The sequence below is a fragment of the Apodemus sylvaticus genome, chromosome 22 (genome assembly GCF_947179515.1).
Source record: "Apodemus sylvaticus chromosome 22, mApoSyl1.1, whole genome shotgun sequence".
Taxonomy (NCBI): domain Eukaryota; kingdom Metazoa; phylum Chordata; class Mammalia; order Rodentia; family Muridae; genus Apodemus; species Apodemus sylvaticus.
The window spans coordinates 28673638-28699238 of NC_067493.1; the positions used below are offsets into that span (position 1 = coordinate 28673638).

Consider the following 25601-nt stretch of genomic DNA (forward strand, 5'->3'; position numbering starts at 1 on the left):
TATTATTATCTTATTGTTTCCCAAATACTTACCACCTCCCACACCCACAAACTAATCTTCATGTTCTTTGCCTTCTTTCATACTTTTGGTCAAAAGGTTAGCATATCCTTCAGTGTCTTTCTTATTTTTCCTAGTGTTATTTCTTCAGAGAAATATGTGACCATATGTCATGCATATGTTTTGCAGAACATATGGAATAACAAGAGGCTGAATTTGGTTGCTTTGGTCCTTGGCTTCTTACTATCCTTGTTTAAGGACTTTCCAAGAACTTATAGGTAAAAATCATCTTCAGAGATATTGAAAAGGTTTTATATTCTGCTATGTCTTTGGAGCCAGAACTGCTAAGCTTCAGACATCTTTCTTATACCATAACCACTTGGTCAGAGAGGTACCACATACCTAACATGGAGTTGGCACACCCATATTAATCAAGATTGTCCACAGGTCAATTTTATGGAGGCATTTTTTCCAGTTAATATTTTTCTCCCTAGAAATGTTTAGGTTTAGTGTTAACTTGACAAAGCCCATTGAGACATGGATTAGTGTTTAAATATGTCAATATGTAACTCATTGAGAAAATTCTGAGAACTAGTGAAGATTCCCACGTCATGGATGGGTAGACAAAATACTATGTTAAACTAGATTTACATAAAAAAATCAAATAATTTAGGTCTTGACTGTAGAATATGATAGTGTTTCTAATTGCCACATTTTTCTGTTTTGTTTCTAATTTTTAGTAATTTAAACCACATGGATGTAAAGAATTACACAAAAATTTCACAATTTCTTCTTCTGGGAATTTCAGAGGACCCAAGAATGCAGCCTGTCCTCTTTGGACTGTTCCTGGCCATGTACCTAGTTACAGTGCTTGGGAACTTGCTCATCATCTTGCTTACAATTTCAGACTCTCACCTGCACACACCCATGTATTTCTTCCTCTCCAACTTATCACTTGTGGACATCTGTTTCTCATCCACCACTATACCAAAGATGCTAGTGAACCTTCAATCACATTGTAAGCTCATAATGTATAAAAACTGCATCACCCAAATGCTTTCCTTCATATTCTTTTCAGGATTGGACATCTTTTTACTTACCATAATGGCTTATGACCGATATGTTGCCATTTGTAAGCCCTTGCATTACACAATTGTCATGAATCCCAGACTCTGTGTGCTAATGGTTCTGGTATCCTGGACAGTCAATATCCTGCATGTCTCATCACAAGGCTTCATGGTTTTACAGTTGTCCTTCTGTGCAGAATTAAAAATTTATCACTTTTTCTGTGAGCTTAATCAGATATTACAACTTGTCTGTTCAGACAACTTCCTTAAGGTTCTTGTCATGTATCTGTTACCTGTGTTGTTGGCAGCTGGGTCCCTCATTGCTATTCTCTGTTCTTACTCTGAGATACTTTCCTGCATACGTGCCATCTCATCAGCTCAAGGGAAGTATAAAGCATTTTCCACCTGTGCATCTCACCTCTCAGTTGTCTCTTTATTTTATTGCACAGGAATAGGTCTATACATGAGTTCTGTTGCAACAGAAAACTCACAGTCAACTGCAAGAGCCTCAGTTTTGTATAGTGTGGTTACTCCTATGCTGAACCCATTCATCTACTGTCTAAGGAATAAAGATATAAAAAATGCTGTGAAAAAGGTTTTGGCATAGAAACAAAATCACACCTAGTGTGCTTCAAGAAATCCTCATGGGCGCAGGATTCAGATTCTCATAGTGAGATCTTAGATACATTGATATGATTTTGGAAGTAGAATATTCTCCTTCTATTATATTATTGGAAGTTCTATTTCTCTAAGTTCAGCTTCACTATTCAATTGATAACACTATTTTTTATAATTTATGATCAATGAAATAGTCAACCATCTCCACTTTGTCATTTTCTGTAGTTTGTCCAGAAAAGCTTTAAAATTTTAAAATCTCTACAAACATCGTTAAGCATAATTTAATTTCAAATGGCATATATAACAAATAAATTTTCTGTTCTTTAAAATAGCAATAAGTGTTATTACTGTTAGGAAGAACTGCACTTGGCACACAAAGCTCTGTATATAATATTATATTAAAGGAAAATCAGAAACTATAGTTTTTCAATATGTATTCTTCATCTCATGGTATGTCATGAACTCAACTGAGCTTTTGGATGATATATTAGTATCTTATGGTTGGACGTTAGATTTTATTCCCATGTGCATTGTTTTTTTTTTTTTTTTTTTCTTTTTTGGATCACTGGCATGCGTATACCATCCTCTTATAATCTAATGTTTGAAGTCTCAGCTATAATAATATGACAAAAGAAAATTATTAAAGGGACAAACATGGTAAATAAAGAAGACAAACTATCCCTGTTTATAAATGACATGTTTCTATGTTTAACAGAACCCAAAGCTCTATCAGAAAACATCCTTTATATATAATAAACATGGTCAGTAAAGAAACAGGATAAAAACTTCAGAGTAAAATTCAGTAGCTTCTATATATACCAATAATGAACTTGATTGAGAAACAAATTGAGGAAAGTACCATATTCACAATAGCTGTAAAAATAAAGTGCCTAGGAAAAGTGATAACCAGAGAAATGGAAGACCTCTGCAAGAAATACTTAAGGCACTGTAAAAAGAAACTAAAATACTGAGATGATGGTTAGACTTTCCATGCTCCAGGATGGCCTGAATTATTATTGTGAACATTGCCAAAATTCTAATGTAATTCCCATCAAAATTCCAGTACACAATGCTAAAATATGCCAATATATAGCTTCAAACTATACTATAAAGCTTTAGTGATATTGTCATAAAATAGGTATGAAGACCAATGAACAGTGTAGCAGTTTAAATGAGAATATCCCCCATAGGCACTGACATTTGAATATTTGATCCCTAGCTAGTATTGCTGTTTGGTGATGCTTATGAAATCTGATCTTGCTAGAGAAAGCATATCATCAGGGCCAGGTTTAAAATCTTTGTGCAATTTCCTATTTGCTCTTGTTGCCTCCTGCTTGTGGTTCAAGATGTGAGCATACAGCCTCTGTTCCTGCCATAATGCCTGCTGCTTGCTACCATCACGGACTCTTAAACCCTCTAGATGTATAAGGTAAATAAACTGTTCTTTCTCTGTGTTGTCTTGGCCATGCTGTTTATCATGGTAATAGAAAAGCAGGTAACATAAATGAAATGCTGGACTCAGAAATGAACCCACATGGTTTTGGCAAGAGTATCTGAACATTAACTTGTTTTAAAAGACAGCCTACTCTTACAACTACTATGGATTGGCATGTGCAACTTTTGATGCTATGTAGCAAACATCATCTTCTTGTAGTTATGAACAGGCTCCGGATTTTGTGATCTCTACACCTCCTCTTCTGTGATGATCTCTGGACCTTAAGAGGGTGTCATATGATACAAATGTCCCATTTAGAGCTCTTCTTAATTCTTCATTCTTTAGCCTCCTTATCTCTCCTTTTGGCCAATTGGATATTTCTGTGTTCATTGCCATCTACTGCAAAATATTTATGCTTCTCCAATAAGGGTTAAGAGATACATGAGTCTATGGATACAATGAGAAATTATTCTTGCCCAAACTCAAGCCAAATAAAATCCTATCATGGAAAGGGAAGGTGAACATACATAAAGCCCCGCCCCTAGCTAAGAAGCTATTGGAAGAAGAGTCATATTTTTAAGGGTGTGCTTCTGGTGAGTCAACTATGCTACAATGGATGGCCACATACCTAAGAGTACATGTATAGTACAATTTGGATTTGATACATTTATTTTTTAAGAATGGAAGTTGAGTGTATAAGGAAAGTGGTACAGATCAGGGCTGAAATTTGGAAATGGTTAATATGATCAAAATATATCATATGAAATTCTCCAAGAACAATTTTCCATCACTTTCCTTTTTTATAAATATTTTTATTAATTATTTTATACACTCCATATTTTATTCCCCACCCTACCAACCCTTCCTCACCCTCCAACTGTTCCACATCACCTGCCTCCTCCCCTCCCCTTGTCTCCATGTGAATGTCCCTACTCCCAAACCCACTTGACCTCTAAAGTCCTTGGGGACTCAAGTCTCTTGAGAGTTAGGTGCATCATTTCTGAATGAACATAGACCTGGCAGTCCTCTATTGTATTGTGCTAGGGGACCTCATATCATCTGGTGTATGCTGCCTGTTTGTTGGTCGATTGTTTGAGAGATTCTGGAGGTCCAGACTAATTGAGATTGCTGGTCCTCCTACAGGGTCACCCTCAGCTTCATTCAGCTTTCCCTAATTCAAGAGCGGGGTCATTTGCTTCTGTCCATTGGTTGGGTGCAAATATCTACATCTGACTCTTTCAGCTGTTTGTTGCATCATCCAGAATGCTGTCATGCTAGGTCCCTTTTTGTGAGCGCTTCATAGCCTCTGATAATGTCAGGCCTTGGGATGTCCCCTCATGCTAGATCCCAGTTTGAGCCTGTCCCTAGACCTTCTATTCCTCAGGATCCTCTCCATTTCCATCCCTGTAACTCTTTCAGACAGGAACAATTATGGGTCAGAGTAATGACTGTGGGATGCCCCTCCCACTGTCTTCTTGATGCAGGTAAGCTTTATAAGTTCCCTCTCTACACTGTCAGGCATTTTCATCTAAGGTCCCTCCTTTTTAGTTCTGTGAGTCCCTGGTGCACTCTGGAGGGTCCCTCCAACCTCCTATTTTCTCAAGTTGTCTGTTTCCATTCTTTCTGCTGGTCTCAGGGCTTTAATACTTTTCCCTCTCCAATGTCCAATCAGGTTCCCTTCTATCCCTCATCCTCAACCCCATCTATTTTCCTTCCCAGGTTCCTCCCTCCTGTGTCACATGTGATTGCTTTCTTCTCTTTCCTAAGTGGGACTGAGATATCCTCACTTGGGCTCTCAGGTATTCTGTACATTTTTTGGCTAATATCCACTTATTAGTGAGTACATACCATGCATGTACTCTGGGTCTGAATTACCTCACTGAGGATGATATTTTTTTAGTTCCATCCATTTGCCTTAAAAGCTCAGGATGTCCTTGTTCTTAATAGCTGAGTAGTGGTCCACTGTGTAAATAAACCACATTTTCTGGATCCATTTTTTTTGTTGTTGTTATTGGACATCTAGGTTGTTTTCAGTTTCTGACTATCACATATAAGGCTGCTACGAACATAGTGGAACACGTGCCCCTGTGGCATGGTGGGGCAACATTTGGGTATAATCCCAAAAGTGGTATATCTGGGTCTTCAGGAAGATCTATTTCCAATTTTCTGAAGTACCTCCAGATTGATTTCCAGGGTAGTTGTACCAGTTTACAATTCCACCAGCAATGGAGAAGTGTTCCTTTCTCCACATCTTCTCCAACATGTGTCACCTGAGGTTTTGATCTTAGCCATTCTGATTGGTGTAAGGTGGAATCGCAGGGTCGTTTTGCTATGCATTTCTCTGATCACTAAGGATTTTGAACATTTTTATGTGCTTCTCAGCCATTTGATATCTCTTGCTTATGAAATCTTGGTTTAGTTCTATACCTTTGATTAGGTTGTTTGTTTTTTGGTCATTAGCTTCTTGACTTCTTTATAAATTTTGGATATTAGACCTCTATTGGATTTGGGGTTAGTGAACTTTTTTCCTATTCTGTAGATTTCCCATTTGTCTTATTGACTATGCCCTTTGTCTTATAGAAGCTTTTGAGTTTCATGATATCCAATTTATCAATTCTTGATCATAGAGCCTGAGAAATTGGAGTTCTGTTTAGGAAGTGTCACCCTGTGCCAATGAGTTCAAGGCTCTTTCCCACTTTGTCTCCCTATAGATTCAGTGTATTTGGTTTCATGTTAAGTTCCTTGATCCACTTGGACTTGAGCTTTGTGCAAGATGACGAATATGGCCCTATTTTCTTATTTCTACAAACAGCCAGTTAGATCAGCTCCATTTATTGAAGAGGATTTCTTTTGTCCATTGTATATTTTTTACTTCTTTGTCAAAGATCAAGTTTCTGTAAGTGTGTGGTTTCATTTCTGGATCTGCAATTCTATTCCATTGATCTAAATGTCTGTTTCTGTAACAATACCATGCAGTTTTACCACTATTACTCTGGAGTAAAGCTTGAGATCAGGGATGGCAATTCCCCCAGTTATTCTTTTATTGTTAAGAATTGTTTTCACAGCTGGGCAGTGGTGGTGCATGCCTGTAATCCCAGCACTCTGGGAGGCAGAGGCAGGTGGATTTCTGAGTTCGAGGCCAGCCTGGTCTACAGAGTGAGTTCTAGGACAGCCAGGGCTAGACAGAGAAACCCTGTCTCGAAAAACAAAAAAAAAAAAATGTTTTCACTATTCTGGGTTTTTTGCCTTTCCAGATGAATTTGAGAATTGATTTTTCTGTGTCTATGAAGAATTGTGTTGGGATTTTGATGGGGATTGCATTGAATCTATAGATTGCCTTTGGTAGGATGGCCATTTTTACTATGTTAATTCTGCCAATCCATGAACAAGGGAGATCTCTCCATTTTCTGAGATCTTCTATTTATTTGTTGAGAGAATTGAAGTTATTGTCATACAGATCATTCACTTGTTTGGTTAGACTTACCCCCAAGATATTTTTTTATTATTTGTAGCTACTGTGAAGAGAGTTGTTTCCTTAATTTCTTTCTCAGCCTGATTGCCATTTGTATAAATGAAGTCTTCTGATTTATTAGAGTTAATTTTATATCTGGCCACTTTGTTGAAGTTATCAGCTGAAGAAATTCTCTGGTAAAATTTTTGGGGTTGCTTATGTATACTATCATATTATCTGCAAATAGTGATACTTTTATTTCTTCTTTGCCAATTTGTATCCCCCTTGATCTCTTTTTGTTGGCTTATTGTTCTAGCTAGTACTTTGAGTACTATATTGAATAGATATGGGGAGAGTAGACATCCTTGTCTTATCCCTGATTTTGGTGGGATTGCCTCAAGCATGTTTCCATTTAATTTGTTTTTGGCTGTTGGTTTGCAGTAAGTTGCTTTTATTATGTATAGGTATAATCCTTGAAATTCTGATCGCTCCAAATTTTTTAACAAGACGAGGTCTTTGATTTTGTCAAATGCTTTCTCAGCATCTAATGAAATGATTATTTGTTTTTTTTTTATTTTGTTTATGCAGTGGATTACATTGATGGATTTTTGTATATTGAACCAACCCTGCATCAATGGGATAAAGCCTATTTGATCATGGTGTATGATCATTTTGATGTGTTCTTGGATTCAGTTTGCTAGAATTTTATTGAGTATTTTTGCATTGATATCCATAAGTGATATTGGTCTGAACTTCTCTTTTTTGGTTGGGTCCATGTGTGGTTTAGGTACCAGAGCAATTGTGGCTTCATAGAACAAGTTAGGTAGTGTTTCTTTTCTTTCTATTTTATGGAATAGTTTGAGGAAAATTGGTAACAGGCCTTCTTTGAAGGTCTGATAGAATTCTGCACTAAATCCATATGGTCCTTGGCTTTTTTTGGCTGGGAGATTCTATTTCTTTTTTTTTTTCGACACAGACATGTTTAGATAGCTTACCTGTTCTTGATTTAACTTTCGTATGTGACATCTGCCAAGAAAATCATCGATTTCTTCTATATTTTCCAGTTTTGTTGAGTATAGGCTTTTATATTAGTATCTGGTGATTTTTTGAATTTCTTCCATTTCTGTTGTTATGTCTCCTTTTTTGTTTCTTTTTTTTAATTTTTATTTTCTATATTCTTTGTTTACATTCCAAATGCTTTCCCCTTTCCCAGTCCCCCCCTCCCTATATGTCCCATAAGTCCTCTTCTCTCCACCCATTCTCCAATCACCCCCTCCCTTTTCTCTGTCCTGGTACTCCCCTACAATGCTGGATTAAGCCTTTCCAGGATCAAGGCCCTCTCCTTCCTTCTTCATGTGAATCATTTGTTATGCTAATTGTGTCTTCAGTATTCAGAGCTTCTGGACTAATTAATATCCACTTATCAGTGATTGCATTCCATGTGTATTTGTGATTGGGTTACCTCACTTAGGATGATATTTTCAAGATCCAACCATTTGCCTAAAAATTTCATGAATTCATTGTTTTTAATTACTGAGTAGTATTCCATTGTGCAAATATACCACATTTTCTATATCCATTCCTCCATTGAGGGCCATCTGGGTTCTTTCCAGCTCCTGACTATTATAAATAAGGCTGCTATGAACATAGTGGTGCATGAGTCCTTATTGCATGCTGGGGAATCCTCTGGGTATATGCCCAGGAGTAGTATAACAGTCCTCTGAGAGTGCCATGCCCAGTTTTCTGAGGAACAGCCAGACTGATTTCCAGAGTTGTTGTACCATCTTACAATCCCACCAGCAGTGGAGGAGTGTTCCTTTCTCCGCATCCTCGCCAAAACCTGTCTCTTGAGATTTTTTTTATTTATATATTTTTATTTTCTATATTCTTTGTTTACATTCCAAATGATTTCCCCTTTCCCAGTTCCCTGTCCCCATATGTCCCATAAACCTTCTTCTCTCCACTCATTCTCCAATCACCTCTCTCCTTTTTCTCTGTCCTGATACTCCCCTCCAATGCTAGATCAAGCCTTTCTAGGATCAGGACCCTCTCCTTACTTCTTCACAGGAGTCATTTGCTATGCTAATTGTATCTTGGGTATTCAGAACTTCTGGGCTAATTAATATCCACTTATCAGAGATTGCATTCCATGTGTATTCTTTTGTGATTGGGTTACCTCACTTAGGAAGATATTTTCCAGATCAAACCATTTGCCTAAAAATTTTGTGAATTCATTGTTTCTAATTGCTAAGTAGTATTCCATTGTGTAAATATACCACATTTTCTGTATCCATTCCTCCTTTGAGGAGCATCTGGGTTCTTTCCAGCTTCTGGCTTTTATAAATAAGGCTGTTATGAACATAATGGAGCATGTGTCTTTATTGCATGCCGGGGAATCCTTTGGGTGTATGCCCAGGCGAGGTATAGCAGGGTCCTCCAGAAGTGTCATGTCCAGTTTTCTGAGGAATGGCCAGACTTATTTCCAAAGTGGATGTACCATCTTACAACCCCACGAGCAGTGGAGGAGTGTTCCTCTTTCTCCACATCCTCACCAACACCTGCTGTCTCCTGAGTTTTTAACCTTTGCCATTCTGACTGGCATGAGGTGAAATCTCAGGGTTGTTTTGATTTGCATTTCCCTAATGTCTAATGATGTTGAGCATTTCTTAAGGTGCTTCTCAGCCATCCAGATTTCTTCAGGTGAAAATTCTTTGTTTAGCTCTGTACCCCAAATTTTAATACGGTTATTTGGTTCCCCAGGGTCTAACTTCTTGAGTTCTTTGTATATATTGGATATTAGCCCTCTATCAGATGTAGGGTTGGTGAAAATCTTTTCCCAATTTGTTGGTTGCTGATTTGTCCTTTGACAGTGTCCTTTGCCTTACAGAAACTTTGTAATTTTATGAGATCCCATTTGTTAATTCTTGATCTTAGAGCATAAGCTATTGCTGTTCTGTTCAGGAATTTTCCCCCTGTGCCCATGTCCTCAAGGGTTTTCCCCAGTTTCTTTTCTATTAATTTCAGTGTGTCTGGTTTTATGTGTAGGTCCTTGATCCACTTGGAGTTGAGCTTAGTACAAGGAGATAAGAATGGATCAATTCGCATTCTTCTGCATGCTGACCTCCAGTTGAAACAGCACCATTTGTCGAAAAGGCTATCTTTTCCACTGGATGTTTTCCGCTCCTTTGTCAAAGATCAAGTGAAAATAGTTGTATGTATTCATTTCTGGGTCTTCAATTCTATTCCATTGGTCCACTTGCCTGTCACTGTGCCAATACCATGCAGTTTTTAACACTATTGCTCTGTAGTATTGCTTGAAGTCTGGGATACTGGTTCCCCCAGAAGTTCTTTTACTGTTGAGAATAGTTTTACTGTTGAGAATAGTTTTAGCTATGAGTTTTTTGTTATTCCAGATGAATTTGAGAATTGCTTTTTCTAACTCTGTGAAGAACTGAGTTGGGATTTTGATGGGGATTGCATTGAATCTGTAGATTGCTTTTGGCAAGATTAATCCTGCCAGTCCATGAGCATGGAAAATTTTTCCATTTTCTGAGGTTTTCTTCAATTTTCTTCTTCAGAGACCTGAAGTTCTTGTCATATAGATCTTTCACTTGTTTGGTTAGAGTCACTTCAAGATACTTCATATTGTTTGTGGCTATTGTGAAGGGTGTCATTTCCCTAACTTCCTTCTCAGCCTGCTTATCCTTTGCATATAGGAAGGCAACTGATTTGCTTGAGTTGATTTTATTTTATTTTTATTTTTTTTAATATTTTTATTTTCTATATTCTTTGTTTACATTCAAAATGATTTCCCCTTTCCCGGATCCCCCCTCCCTATATGTCCCATAAACCTTCTTCTCTCCATCCCTTCTCCAATCACCTCCCTGCTTTTTCTCTGTCCTTATATTCCCTTCCCATGCTAGATCAATCCTTTGCAGGATCAGGACCCTCTCCATACTTCTTCATGGGAGTCATTTGTTATGCAATTTGTGACTTTGGTATTCAGGGCTTCTGGGCTAGTTAATATCCACTTATCAGAGATTGCATTCCATGTGTATTCTTTTGTGATTGGGTTACCTCACTTAGGAAGATATTTTCCAGATCAAACCATTTGCCTAAAAATTTAGTGAATTCATTGTTTCTAATTGCGGAGTAGTATTCCATTGTGTAAATATACCACATTTTCTGTATCCATTCCTCCTTTGAGGAGCATCTGGGTTCTTTCCAGCTTCTGGCTTTTATAAATAAGGCTGCTATGAACATAATGGAGCATGTGTCTTTATTGCATGCCGGGGAATCCTTTGGGTATATGCCCAGGAGAGGTATAGCAGGATCCTTTGGAAGTCTCATGTCCAGTTTTCTGAGGAACCTCCAGACTGATTTCCACAGTGGTTGTACCATATTACAGCCCCACCAGCAGTGGAGGAGTGTTCCTCTTTCTCCACATCCTCGCCAACACCTGCTGTCTCCTGAGTTTTTGACCTTAGCCATTCTGACTGGTGTAAGGTGAAATCTAAGGGTTGTTTTGATCTGCATTTCCCTAATGACTGATGATGTTGAGCACTTCTTAAGGTGCCTCTCGGCCATCCGAATTTCTTCAGGTGAAAATTCTTTGTTAAGATCTGTACCCCATTTCTTAATAGGGTTATTTGTTTCCCTGAGGTCTAACTTCTTGAGTTCTTTGTATATATTGGATATTAGCCCTGTATCAGAAGTGGGCTTGGTGAATATCCTTTCCCAATTTGATGGGTGCCGGTTTGTCCATTTAGCAGTGTCCATTGCCTTACAGAAACTTTGTAATTTTATGGGGTCCCATTTGTCAATTCTTGATCTTAGAGCATAAGCTATTGGTGATCTGTTCAGTAACTTTTCCCCTTTGCCCATGTCCTCAAAGCTCTTCCCCAGTGTCTTTTCTATTAGTTTCATTGTGTCTGGTTTTACATGGAGGTCCTTGATCCACATGGAGTGAAGTTTAGTACATGTAGATAAGAATGGATCAATTTGCATTCTTCTGCATGCTGACCTCCAATTGATCCAGCACCATTTGTTGAAAAGGCTATCTTTTTTCCACTGGTTGTTTTTGGCTCCTTTGTCAAAGATCAAATGACCATAGGTGTGTGGATTCATTTCTGGGTCTTCAATTCTATTCCATTTTTCCACTTGTCTGTCACTGTGCCAATACCATGCAGTTTTTAACACTATTGCTCTGTAGTATTGCTTGAAGTCAGGAATACTGATTCCCCCAGAATTTCTTTTGTTGTTGAGAATAGTTTTAGCTATCCTGGGTTTTTTGTTATTCCAGATGAATTTGAGAATTGCTTTTTCTAACTCTGTGAAGAACTAAGTTGGGATTTTGATGGGGATTGCATTGAATCTGTAGATCGCTTTTGGCAAGATGGCCATTTTAACTACATTAATCCTGCCAATCCACGAGCATGGCAGATTTTTCCATTTTCTGAGGTCTTCTTCGATTTCCTTCTTCAGAGACCTGAAGTTCTTGTCATATAGATCTTTCACTTGTTTGGTTAGAATCACACCAAGATACTTTATATGGTTTGTGGCTATTTTGAAGGGTGTCGTTTCCCTAACTTCTTTCTTAGCCTGCTTATCCTTTGAGTATAGGAAGGCAACTGATTTGCTTGAGTTGATTTTATAACCAGCCACTTTGCTGAAGTTGTTTATCAGCTGTAGGAGTTCTCTGGTGGAGATTTTCTGGTCACTTAATAGACTATCATGTCATCTGCAAATAGTGATAATTTGACTTCTTCCTTTCCAATTTGTATCCCCTTGACCTCCTTATGTTGTCTAATTGCTCTAGCTAGAACTTCAAGTAATATATTGAAAAGATATGGAGAGAGAGGACAGCCTTGTCTAGTCCCTGATTTTAGTGGGATTGCTTCAAGTTTCTCTCCATTTAGTTTGATGTTGGCTACCAGTTTGCTGTATATTGCTTTAACGATGTTTAGGTATGGGCCTTGAATTCCTGTTCTTTCCAATACTTTTAGCATGAAAGAAAGCTGGATTTTGTCAAATGCTTTTTCTGCATCTAATGAGATGATCATATGGTTTTTTTCCTTTAAGTTTGTTTATGTAGTGGATAGCATTGATGGATTTCCTTATATTGAACAATCCCTGCATCCCTGGGATGAAGCCTACTTGATCATGGTGGAAGATCGTTTTGATGTGTTCTTGGATTCGGTTGGCAAGAATTTTATTAAGTATTTTTTCATCAATATTCATAAGAGAATTTGGCCTGAAGTTCTCTTTCTTTGTTGGATCTTTGTGTGGTTTTGGTATCAGTGTGATTGTGGCTTCACAGAACGAGTTGGGTAGAGTTCCTTCTGTTTCTATTTTGTGGAATAGTTTGAAGAGTATTGGTGTTAAGTCTTCTATGAAGGTCTGGTAGAACTCTGCACTGAAGCGATCTGGTCCCATGCTTTTTTTGGTTGGGAGACTTTCTATGACCTTTTTATTTCTTCAGGTGTTATGGGACTGTTTAGTTGATCTATTTGATCCTGATTTAGCTTTGGTGTTGGATATCTGTCTAGGAAACTGTCCATTTTCTCCAGATTCTCCAGTTGTGTTGAGTATAGGCTTTTGTAGCAGGATCTAATGATTTTTTAAATTTCCTCAGTTTCTATTGTTATATCTCCCTTTTCATTTCTCAGTTTGTTAATCTGGATACTGTCTCTGTGCTCTTTGGTTAGTATGGCTAAGGGTTTATCTATCTTGTTGATTTTCTCAAAGAACCAGCTCCTGGTTTTGTTGATTCTTTGTATGGTTCTCTTTGTTTCTACTTGTTTTCGGCCCTGAGTTTGATGATTTCCTGCCTTCTACTCCTCCTGGGTGAAATAGCTTCTTTTTGTTCCAGGGCTTTCAGGTGTATCATTAAGCTGGTAGTGTATGCTCTCTCTATTTTCTTTTTGGAGGCACTTAGGGCTATGAGTTTTCCTCTTAGCACTGCTTTCATTGTGTCCCATAGATTTGGGTATGCTGTGTCTTCATTTTCATTGTGTTCTAAAAGACTTTAATTTCTTTATTTCTTTCTTGACCAAGGAATCATTGAGTAGAATATTGTTCAGTTTCCACGTGTATGTGGGTTTTCTGTTGTTTTTGTTGCCATTGAAGACCACTTTTACTCCATAGTGATCTGATAGAAGGCATGGGATTAGGTCGATCTTCTTATATTTGTTGAGGTCTGTCTTGTGACCCATTATATGTTCGATTTTGGAGAAGGTACCCTGAGGTGCTGAGAAAAAGGTATATTCTTTTGCTTTAGGATAGAATGTTCTATATATATCTGTTAAATCTAATTGGTCCAAAGCTTCAATTAGTTTCATTGTGTCCCTGTTTAGTTTCTGTTTTCCTGATAGGTCCATTGAGGAAAGTGTAGTGTTGAAGTCACCCACAATTATTGTGTTAGGTGCAATGTGTGCTTTGAGCTTTAATAAAGTTTCTTTTACGAAAGAGGGTGTCCTTGCATTTGGAGCATAGATGTTCAGGATTGAGAGTTCTTCTTGTTGTATTTTTCATTTGACCAGGAAGAAGTGTCCCTCAGAGTCTCTTTTGATGACTTTGGGTTGAAAGTCAATTTTATCTGATATTAAAATGGCTACTCCAGCTTGTTTCCTGAGACCATTTGCTTGTAAAATTGTCTTCCAGCCTTTTACTCTAAGGTAGTGTTTGTCTTTGACCCTGAGGTGTGTTTCCTGTAAGCAGCAAAATGTAGGGTCCTGTTTATGTATCCAGTTGGTTAGGCTATGTCTTTTTATTGGGGCATTGAGTCCATTGATGTTAAGAGATATTAAGGAATAGTGATTGTTACTGCCTGTCATTTTTGACATTATTTTTTTAAATTTGATTGGTTAACTTCTTTTGGGTTTGATGAAAGGTCACTATCTTGCTTTTCCAGGGTGAAGTTTCCCTCCTTGTATTGGTGTTTTCCTCCTATTATTCTTTGTAGGGCTGGGTTTGTAGATAGATATTGTGTAAATTTGCTTTTGTCAGGGAATATCTTAGTTTCTTCACCTATGGTGATTGAGAATTTTGCTGGATATAGTAGTTTTGGCTGGCATTTTTATTCTCTTAGAGTCTGCATGAGATCTGCCCAGGATCTTCTAGCCTTCATAGTCTCAGGTGAAAAGTCTCCTGTGATTCTGATAGGTCTTCCTTTATATGTTACTTGGCCTTTTTCTCTTACTGCCTTTAATATTCTTTCTTTGTTTAGTACATTTTGTGTTTTGATTTTTATGTGACGGGAAGTATTTCTGTTCTGGTCCAGTCTGGAGTTCTGTAGGCTTCTTGTATATTCATGGGCATCTCTCTTTAGGTTAGGGAAGTTTTCTTCCATAATTTTATTGAAGATATTTGCTGGCCCGTTAAGTTGTAAATCTTCACTCTCATCTATGCCTATAATCCTTAGGTTTGGTCTTCTCATTGTGTCCTGGATTTCCTGGATGTTTTAGTTTATAAGCTTTTTGCATTTGCATTTTCTTTAACTGTTGAATCCATGGTTTCTTGTTGTCAATGCTAGACTCACCAGTGCAAGCTTCCTCTTTGCAGCTGGTCTCTGCGTGCACAGCTGACCTCCTGAACTGCCTCGAGACTGGGTTCAGTAGCCTAGGCTGTTCCTGATCCTGAAGCTGAGGCCTGAAGGCTCCCACCAGAGGCCTCAGGGCTGGATCCCCCACTCTGCAAGGCCAGACTCACCAGAGCATGCTGCTTGCTCCCAGCTGGCCTCCGGGTGTACCGCTGGCCTCTATCACTTCCTGGAGACAGGGTGCCGTGGCCCTGGCTATTCCTGATCCATAAGCTGAGGCTTGAAGGCTCCTGCCAGAGGCCTCAGGGCTGGATCCTCTGCTCTGCAGGGCCAGACTCACCAGAGCATGCTGCTTGCTCCCAGCTGGCCTCCAGGTGTCAACTTTTGCATTCTACACAGATCTTTTTATTGCCTTGGCATTGCCTATGTCATTGTCATAACTAATTTATATTCCCGAAATGCAGGAGAGTGTTAGCACTAAAAGCCTATAATGATTTGGAAAAAATTCTAAGTGTGGCAATAGGTGTTTAAATCATTCCCAGAAATGTTATGGAGTATTGCAGATTCAATTCATATTTTTAGTCTTGTAATTCAAGTCTTGGATGCAGGAAACATGTAGCAGGGTTTGTCAAATGTTGTGCAATTGGGTCACATATTTTCATTTTGTCTCTTTTTATTAGTCACAATAACTAAATGGGGTCCAAGAACACCCTTCTGGGAATTTCAAAAAACCCAACACTCCAGTCTGTCTTATTTGTGCTGTTTCTGGCTGTGTACCTGGGCACCATACTTGGACACCTGCTGATGGTCCTGGCAACAATTTCAAGCCCCCATCTGCATACACCAATGGACTTCTTCCTCTCCAACATATCTGTCGTGAATGCCTGCTTCACTTGTACAACTGTCCCAAAGACGTTGGTGAATATAAACACAATAAGTGACATCATCACATATAAGTACTGCCTTTCCCAAATGCATTCTTTACTGTTTTTTCAGGGAATGGAAATACTTCTGCTGACTTTGATAGCCTATGACAGGTAAGTTGGCATCTGTCAGCCGCTGCATTATACTACCATCATGAGCCTCCACCTCTGTTTGCTGATGGTCCTAGCATCTTGGATCATGAATAGCTTCCACTCCATAACACAAAGCTTAATGATATTATGACTGACCTTCTGCACATAATTAGAAATCCCACACTTCTTCTGTCAACTTAATCAAGTAGTGCAAAATACTTGCTTTGCCGTTTCTTTTCCCACAGCATTGAGCTGGGCTTTTCAGCCCTTTCTATCAGCCCGTGACATTCCTGGCTGCCAGGCCCCGCCCCTTCTGCTTGTGTTATCTCTGGCCTTCCTTCTTCTGAGAACAATACAGCTGCTTTCACCTGGAAATCAAGGCAGCCTCAGGGCAGTCTCACTTGGAAACATTCCCAGACCTGTAAGACATGAAGTCCTTTAAGCCCAGAAGGCAACCTGCTTAGAAGTGGAGCCAACGAATTCTCAGATCTCTCCTTGAAGTCTGGGGGCACGGTTTTATTTTAAAGGCTATATATTGACTAAATATTAGTAAAGATTTGGTCTCGATTGGCTAATGTCATCCTGAGTCATTTCTCTTTTGTCACCTCCCTGTTTATCCCCAGAATTCTCTTCCAGCTCTCCAGTTCACCTGTAGTTGCTGGCAGCAACAGATTGGCGCCTGAACAGGGATGGACCTGATACAGGAGAATTTCCTGAGGTGACCCTATCTGGCGAAGCTTCGCAGAAGATGGTATCCTGCACAGTAAACAACTATCGGAGTTCAATGCTAGCGCTAGTGTAAGATTTTATCTTTTGAAACTATTGTTGTGGGTGTGGAAGGATATGGCTAAGCAGAACAATGTTGGCCCAGCACCGAATCTGCTTGGTATAGATAGTGGAAGATGGGGCAGGAAAGTTCTAGGCAAAAATTCATCTGCAGCCTTCAGGAGCTGCTTCAGGTAAAAGGGATTGGGTTTGACGAACAAAGATTAAAAGATTTCTTTTATCAGATAGATTCTTGCTGCCCATGGTTCGGAGCAAAAAGAACCTTAAATGAGAGAGCCTGGGAAAGAATTGGTAATTTGCTAAAGACTGCCAAGGCAGATAGTATTACCCTCTGCCTCTGGACACTTATAAAGAATGTTATAGATGAAGGAACCCTGGAGGAATTAAATATCATGCAGGAAGAACTTGAGGAATCTCAAGAAGAAAGCCTGCCAGAGAGGACTTTCTCAAAAAAGGACCCTCTTCACTCTAAGTTACAAAAATGTGGAGATAGTTTAGAAAAGGAAACTCATCCCAAAAAGAGAACAGCTAAATTTCATGGGGAAGAATGGGCCCCTGTGGTGCCTTCTGCTCCTCCTATGACTTTGGTTATGGGAGATGAGATCCAGAGAGATATGCAGTTACAAAAATTGGAGTTTGAGATTAAGTTACAGAAATTGACTAATGAATTACAGGAGCTAAAAAGGGTATCAAATACTAGAGAGAACAATGATCTTGAGAAGCACCAATCACCACTAGAAAGAGCTTTAAGTCAGGCTCATGGAGTAGGACAGGATACGTCAGAACTGTTAGTCTTTCCTGTCCTTGAGATCGGAGACTAGGAGAATAGGATTAGACAATATCAGACATTGGAATTCAAAATGATAAAAGAATTAAAGGCAGCTGTGGCTCAATACGGCCCTACAGCTCCTTTTACACAAGCTTTATTGGATACTGTGATGGAGTCGAATTTAACTCCACAGAATTGGAGAACTCTGTGTAAGGCTACTTTGTCAGGAGGAGATTTTTTGCTTCGGATTTCTGGTGGTATGAAGCTAGTAAAAAGACTGCCACCGTAAATACTCAGGCAGGCCATCCAGATTGGAAAGCTGATATGTTACTGGGAGAAGGTGTATATAAAGGGAATACTAATCAGATTGGGTTTCCTATCGCAGTGTATGATCTCCCTTATCGAAGGGAGATCTTAGTGGAAGCTTAACAGGCATCAGACAGGCTCCTGATGAGCTTTTTCTGGATTTTTGTGGACAGAATATTGAAAACAGCTAACAGAATTTTTGGAAATTCTCAGGCAGAAAATCCATTGCTCGCTCAGTTGGCTTATGAGAATGCTAGCACAGCCTGCCGCGAGGCCATCAGACCTCACAGGGGGAAGACAGTCTTGGCTGGTTATATTTGCCTCTGTTCTGAAATTGGCCCCTTGTATATTCGGCGTCTAGCAATGGCCGCAGCTTTGCAGGGAACTACCATACAGGGAATACTTTCACAGAGACGGGGGAATAAAAAGCGTTTTAAATGTGGCAGTCTGGGTCATTTTAGAAGTGGTTGCCCTAACAACAGGGGTGCTATAAGTGGGCAATCAATTTGCACCCCAGGAATCTGTCCTAAGTGTAGGAAAGGAAACCATTGGGCTAGAGAATGCAAATCTAAGACTGATATTCAAGGCCGACCTGTGTCGGGAAACAGGGGGAGGGGCCGGCCTAAGGCCCTGACTCAACCAGGGCAGATAGATTATGGGGCCACGAAGCTGCTGCCAAGCCAGGAAAATCCATCTTTGAGCTTATCAGAGCAACACCAGGAAGCACAGGACTAGACATGTGAAGCAGCTTCCATGTCGTATTAACCCCAGAAATGGGTGTCCAGATTCTGCCTACAGGAGTCTTTGGACCTTTACTTTCAGGAACTTGGGGATTGCTTCTAGGATGAAGTAGTTCTACTGTAAAGGGGCTACAGATTTATCCAGGTGTCATAGACAGTGACTATGAGGGAGAAATAAAAATTATGGCTGCTTCCCCTCATGGTGTCATAACCATACCTGCTAACCAAAGAATTGCTCAATTTGTTTTGGTTCCTTTACTTCTACTGCCTTCCAAATTCATTAAGGATAAGAGAGGACAGGAGGGCTTTGGCTACTCTGGAGTATATTTGGTTCAATCTATTACTAATAAAATACCTAACCTTAAATTAACAATTGAAGGAAAGGGTTTTAAAGGATTAATAGATATAGGAGCTGATGTAACAACTATTACATCACTGTAATAATTGGACAAGACTGGCCATCCAGCTGGCCTTTGACAGAAACACCCATCTCCAAGGTATTGGATATGCTAATAATCCAAAATAGAGCATGAGACTTCAAACTCAGAAGGATAAAGAGGAAAATTCAAGACAAATCCAGCCTTATGTTATGCAAAACTTGCCTACTACCCTTTAGGGGAGAGACCTTTTACCAAAAATGAATCTGATTGTCTGTAGTCCTAACGAAATTGTCACTAGGCAAATGTTAGAGCAAGGATCTTTGCCTGGTTAGGGGCTTGGGAAAGAAGGGCAAGGCATTAAAAGGTTTGAAAGCTCCTTGCCTAACTCTAACACTAGAGGTATGGGGCATTTTCAGTAATGACCACTGTCTTGCCTGCATTCCACGCCGATAAAATTCAATGGCTTAATGATAACCCTATGTGGGTTGATCAGTGGTCTTTATCTAAAGAAAAAACAGAATCCGCCTCTTCGCTAGTGCAGGAGCAACTAGAGGCAGGACACTTAAGAGAATCTCAATCTCCCTGGAATACCCCAATATTTGTTATCAAGAAAAAATCTGGTAAATGAAAATTGTTACAAGATCTAAAAACAGTTAATAAAACTATGCTACCCATGGGAGCCTTACAAACTGGTCTTCCATCTCCCGTGGCTATTCCTAGAGGATATTATAAAATAGTTATAGATTTAAAGGATTGCTTCGATACTATTCTATTACATCCTGAGGATTGCAAAAGATTTGCTTTTAGTGTTCCTTCTATTAACTTCATGGAACCTATGAAAAGATACCAATGGATAGTTCTTCCTCAGGGCATGGCTAACAATCCTGTCTTATGTCAGAAGTTTGTGGCACAGGCCATTCAGCCTATAAGACAACAGTGGCTGGATATTTACCTTGTCCATTACACAGATGATATTTTGATTGTGGGGAAAAAAATCCTCAGACGTTGCTTTTATGTTTTAAAGGTTTGCAGCAAGCTTTAGCCATTAAAGGATTGCAAATAGCTCCAGACAAAGTACAAACACAGGATCCATATAATTATCTTGGTTTCAAACTTACAGATCAAGCTGTTTTTCCCCAAAAAGATAATTATTCGCAGGGAAAATTTAAAAACTTTAAATGATTTTCAAATTTTATTGCGTGATATTAACTGGTTTCGCCCATATTTAAAGCTTACTACAGGAGAATTATGATCTTTATTTGATATTTTAAAGGGGAATGCTGACCCTATATCCCCTAGATTATTAACTCCAGAAGGACTTTTGGCTTTACAGCAAGTGGAGAAAGCTATTAAAAACCAATTTGTTACCTATATAGATTATTCTTTACCTTTACATCTGCTAATTTTTAATATGACTCATTTGCCTACAGGTTTATTATGGCAAAAGGCTCCTCTTATATGGATTCATTTGAGGGTGTCTTCAAGGTGTAATATCTTGCCAAATTATGAGGCAGTAGCCCAAGTAATTGTGCTTGGAAGAAAGCAGGCACTAACTTATTTTGGCAAAGAACCAGATATTATTATTCAGCCTTATAACGTAGATCAAGATGCTTGGTTAAAACAACATAGCACAGACTGGTTGCTTGCTCATATGGGCTTTGAAGGGACTATAGATAACCATCATCCTCAAGATAAGTTGATAAAGTTTTTAAAAATATGCATGAGGTTGTATTTCCTAAAATGGCATCTTTACAGCCATTGCATAACACTCTCTTAATTTTCACAGACGGCTCTTCCAAAGGAAGAGCTGGAGATCTTATTAATAATAAACAGGTGGTTATAGAGACCCCTGGGCTTTCAGCTCAGTTATCAGAACTGACAGTGGTATTATCTGTCTTTCAATCTGTAAATAGTACCTCTAATCTCTTTACTGACAATGCTTATATTGCATTTTCTGTACCACAATTAGAGACTTGTGGCACATTTAATTTTAATACGCTAGCAGCATCCTTGTTTTTACAATTGCAAAGTATCATTCTTGCTAGGAAAAAATCCCTTTTACATTGGCCATATAAGAGCTCACTCCAGTCTTCCTGGAGCTTTAGCTGAAAGCAATCAGTGCATTGACAGAGCTCTAACAGGAGAGGCTTTAGTTTTAGAACCTGTGGAAATGGCTAGAGGTGATCATACATTTCATCTTTCTAGCCATACATTAAGGCTCAGTCATAAGATCACAAAGGAGCAAGCAAGAATGATTGTAAAACAATGCCCTAATTGCCTTATATTATCGCCAGTTCCTCACTTAGTGGTTAATCCACGAGGCTTTTTACCTAATCAAATTTGGCAAAAGGATGTAACTCACTATGTAGAATTTAGAAAATTAAAATTTATACGTTTGCATTGATACTTGTTCAGGATTTCTCTTTGCTTCTCTACATTTGGGAGAAGCCTCTAAAAATGTAATTGATCATTGTTTGCAAGCCTGTAATACCATGGGATTACCCAAGGTCATTAAGACAGACAATGGACCAGCCTACTCTGGCAATAACCTTATCTTGTTTTGTAAAGAATTTGGTATTAAACATAAAAGTGGAATTCCTTATAATCCAATGGGTCAAGGAATTGTCGAGCATGCACATCGCACTCTTAAAAATTGGATTTTTAAAACAAAGAAGGGGAAATTATACCCTCCCCCAGGTCACCCAAAGCACACCTTGCTTTTGTTTTATTCGTTTTAAATTTCCTGCAGACTGATGCTAACAGTCAATCTGCAGCGGACAGGCACTGGCACCCTACCACTTCTAATTCTTATGCCATGGTTAAATGGCACGACCCTTTAACTAATAGATGGAACAGTCCAGATCCTGTTTTAATCTGGGGCAGGGGGTCGGTTTGTATCTTTTCTCAAAAAGAAGATGGAACCCGATGGCTTCCAGAAAGATTGATACTGCAGATAAATTCACACCCTAAAGCAGCTGGTAAGTCTAATTAATTCACAAATGTATTCTCTAAGCCGCTTCTCACTTACTTGGGAAGAAAGGTTCCTTTGTACTCTTGCAGTTAATTTGCAAGCTAGGCCTCTTGCCTGAGTCACAAATTTGCAATCAAATTGAACGCCTTTGGCCTTCCAGATACAGCCCAAGCAGGTTTTTTCTTATATTCTCTTTTTGGGTTTCAAGCAGGTATCTGTCAAATACAGCACTCGAAGGTATGCTACTGCAGCAATGGCTTCTAGGATCTGACGGGAGGCTGTGCAGGCCCACCAGGCCACACTCACAGGACATTTACTTTACCAGTGGATCCCTCTAGAGGGGGCTGCATAGAACCGGATCTATGCATGTTTGTTAATTTTATGTTAATAAGCATGGGCATCAGTTTGAGGTGCGAGGCAAAGCACTGCAAGGGAAAAGGAAATGTCCTGCTTCCGAGTTTCCATGAGAAGCACGCCTGACTGTATAGGGGTTTACAATGAAAACTGTCCTTAAATTATTAAGGCAGTCTATTTCCCCTCCCCTGAAAAAGATGTCAATTAATGTTTAAGGGGGTCGAGGCCACTTCTTTCCCTCACTCATTAAAGCCCATCGTCTTTTGATGAATATATCTATGCACTGAGTTTTTTAAAAAATAAATGATTAAGGGAGAAATTGTCCCTGCCCCCACAGCATTGAGATGGGCTTTTCAGCCCATTCGATCAGCCTGCAACATTCCTGACCACCAGCTCCCCACCCCTTCTGCTTGTGTTATCCCTGGCCTTTGTTCTTCTGAGAAAAATACAGCTGCTTTCGCCTGGAAATCAAGGCAGCCTCAGGGCAGTCTCACTTGGAAACATTCCCAGACCTGTAAGACATGAAGTCCTTTAATCCCAGCAGGCGACCCTCCGAGAAGAGGAGCCAAGGAGTTTTCAGATTTCTCCTTGAAGTCTGGGGGCAGGGTTTTATTTTAAAGGCTATATATTGACTAAATATTAGTAAAGTTTGGTCTTGATCGGCTAATGTCGTCCTGACTCATTTCTCTTTTGTCGCCTCCCCATTGATCCCCAGAATTCTCTTCCAGGTCTTCAGTTCACCTGTAGTTGCTGGCAACTACACTTTGCTACCCTTCCCAATGATGTGGCTATCTATCTAGCAGCTGTTCTGTGGACTTGTCCCCTGATTAGAATCCTTTACTCTTACTCCAAGATATTTTCCTCCCTACATGCAATCTCATCACTGCAGGGGAAGTACAATGCATTTTCTACCTGTGTGTCTCACTTGTTCATTGTCTCTTCATTCTATTTAACAGGACAGTGGGTTTGCCTCAGATATACTTTAACAAAAAACTCACAGTCAAGTGCAAGAGCCTTTGATATATACAGTGTGGTCACACCCATGCTCAACCTCTTCAACTATAGCCTTAGATATAAAGATATAAAGAGGGCTCTGAGGAAAATTTGGGGCTGGAAGAAAAAAAATCCTTTACTAAGATGCTAAACATGAGCACATTGCTCTCTGCTGGGTCCTTGAAAATAAAACCTACTTCTTCTGTTTTATTGAGGGTTTTTCATTTTTTGATTTCAGTTTCTTTATACATTTCGATTGAATTATCCAGTTTCTCACCTTCTGCATGCACTCTGACATTCGTTCTTCATCTTTTCCTTTTCCATTTTCCCTAACATTTAAATATATTGGCTCAAGAAACACTCACAAATCCCCACTCATAAAAGAGAAAAATGTTTAGACATAATTTCATTCCTAGGGACATGTGTCAGAGTGAGAATTTAATAATTTTATTTATACTTGTGGTGTGTTACTGTACGGTACATACATACTGGCTCACATGCTATGTATGGATGTCAAACAAATCTTTCTGGAGTCAATTATCATCTCTCATTTTTATATATTTCAAATCATCAGGTTTTTTTTCAACAACTGCCTTTACTAATTGAGATATTTGCTTTACATAGGCTCAGTAATTTTAAGTTGTAGTAAAAATAGTTATCAATTTGACTGCTGTGAGAAAACACTGCATTTTGCATTTATGATCCTATGTATAACTTTATGGTGGAAGAATATTAGAGACTAGATTGCTTCAGTGTTTGGCTTATCATTCCATGGTGTCTCATCAACTTAACCATCTTTCCTGGTGATGTTAACATAATTTATTTGCATATATAATGTTTTTTAAGTAGAGTTTTTCATATATCTATGATCCTGTATATATTTTGACTCAGTGTCTAAATTTCATATCAAAATGTCTACTAAATGATCTAAGATTTGTCTAATCCCCAGACTTTAACAAGCAAAATTGTATGTGTGTTGATTCAGATAGAATTATCAGTAGTAATATTTACATATAAATTACAAAGAAATCAGTGTTATAGTCACCTTATTTCTTATCCATTCATATAATAAATAATTAATCAGTAATTTTCTTATCATAGAGATTGTAAATATTACCACAATAAGCATGTGTGGGTGTGTGGTTTTTTTCTTTGTTGATTTCATTTACTTTCTACTATAGGTAAAAGTAATAATATGACACTATATCACAACTTTTCTTGATGTTGCCATTGGAAATCCAAGCAAAAAATTTCTTTTCTGTCACCTTTTTATTCTTATACACACACTATGAGTTTTGCAAAATAACAAAGTATAACACACTGATACATTTTGAAAGGTCACATGAGAGCACAGACAGTGCCATGGTTTTATATATTCAAAGGAACACAACACCTCTCCTGTTTAGTGCAGTGGCCATTTTCTAGAAATAAAAAGCTATGTACTAGCAATATTTGAAGTTTCAAGAGACCTAAGGTTGAGAGTAAAAAACTTTAATTGGCTCTAGTATTTATTATAAGATAATAGAAAAGTCATGAATACAGAAAAGTTGATGGAGAAGAAATAATAAAAAGTGATTCCCGTGCCTTATATTCCGATAACCTGGGAAAAGACTCTCCTGGAAACATTTTCATTGCACACATAACAATGTCCCACAGGGTTTGGAGTGCCCAGAATGTGGTCTAATAATAGAATGGTGCCTAATGAGCACATTTATCTCTCTCTGATTGCTGACCCTTAAATTGTGCAACATTGTTCTGGAAAGGGCATGATTTTTCTCATAAAAACATAAAGTGGCTTATGGACCATTGCCTTCATTCAAAAAACAGAGAATAACTTGGAGATTGTAAGTCGTATCTCTGTGGCTCTAGGTTTCAACCAGCTGTCCTGGGTAGATACCCCGAGGCTTCAGATCAATTCTAATTCTCAATACTATCTCTCTTGACAAAAATGGATTTAATGGGGAAACTGATGGGTAAGTGAAGTGAAGTCATGTGTTCATTAGCATGTTCAGAGATATGACCAAGATCATACAAACACAGATTGATTCTTCTATGCTGAGGAACAAGGATGTTTGAACACATGGAGACAGTCTAATATTGAAAGAAAAAGGGATGTATTTAGACCAGCCAACAAGCAAGATCTAGAAAGAGTGAGTATAGTCTATAGACAGGAATTAGA

General features: G+C 38.7%; 1 protein-coding gene and 1 pseudogene across 1 annotated transcript; both read left to right on the plus strand.

Moving 5' to 3' along the window:
- The first annotated feature begins 750 nt into the window (after positions 1–750).
- Positions 751–1671, plus strand: LOC127672714 (olfactory receptor 7A17-like). Its single transcript, XM_052168030.1, has one exon. The coding sequence runs from the start codon at positions 751–753 to the stop codon at positions 1669–1671; it is 921 nt and encodes a 306-aa protein (XP_052023990.1).
- A 14129-nt stretch (positions 1672–15800) lies between these two features.
- On the plus strand, positions 15801–23573 carry LOC127672474 (olfactory receptor 7A17-like; annotated as a pseudogene).
- Positions 23574–25601: the final 2028 nt, after the last annotated feature.

Bases quoted from the DNA above. Each gene is read 5' to 3' on its own strand.
- LOC127672714 (XM_052168030.1), top strand. From the start codon at position 751: ATGGATGTAAAGAATTACACAAAAATTTCACAATTTCTTCTTCTGGGA.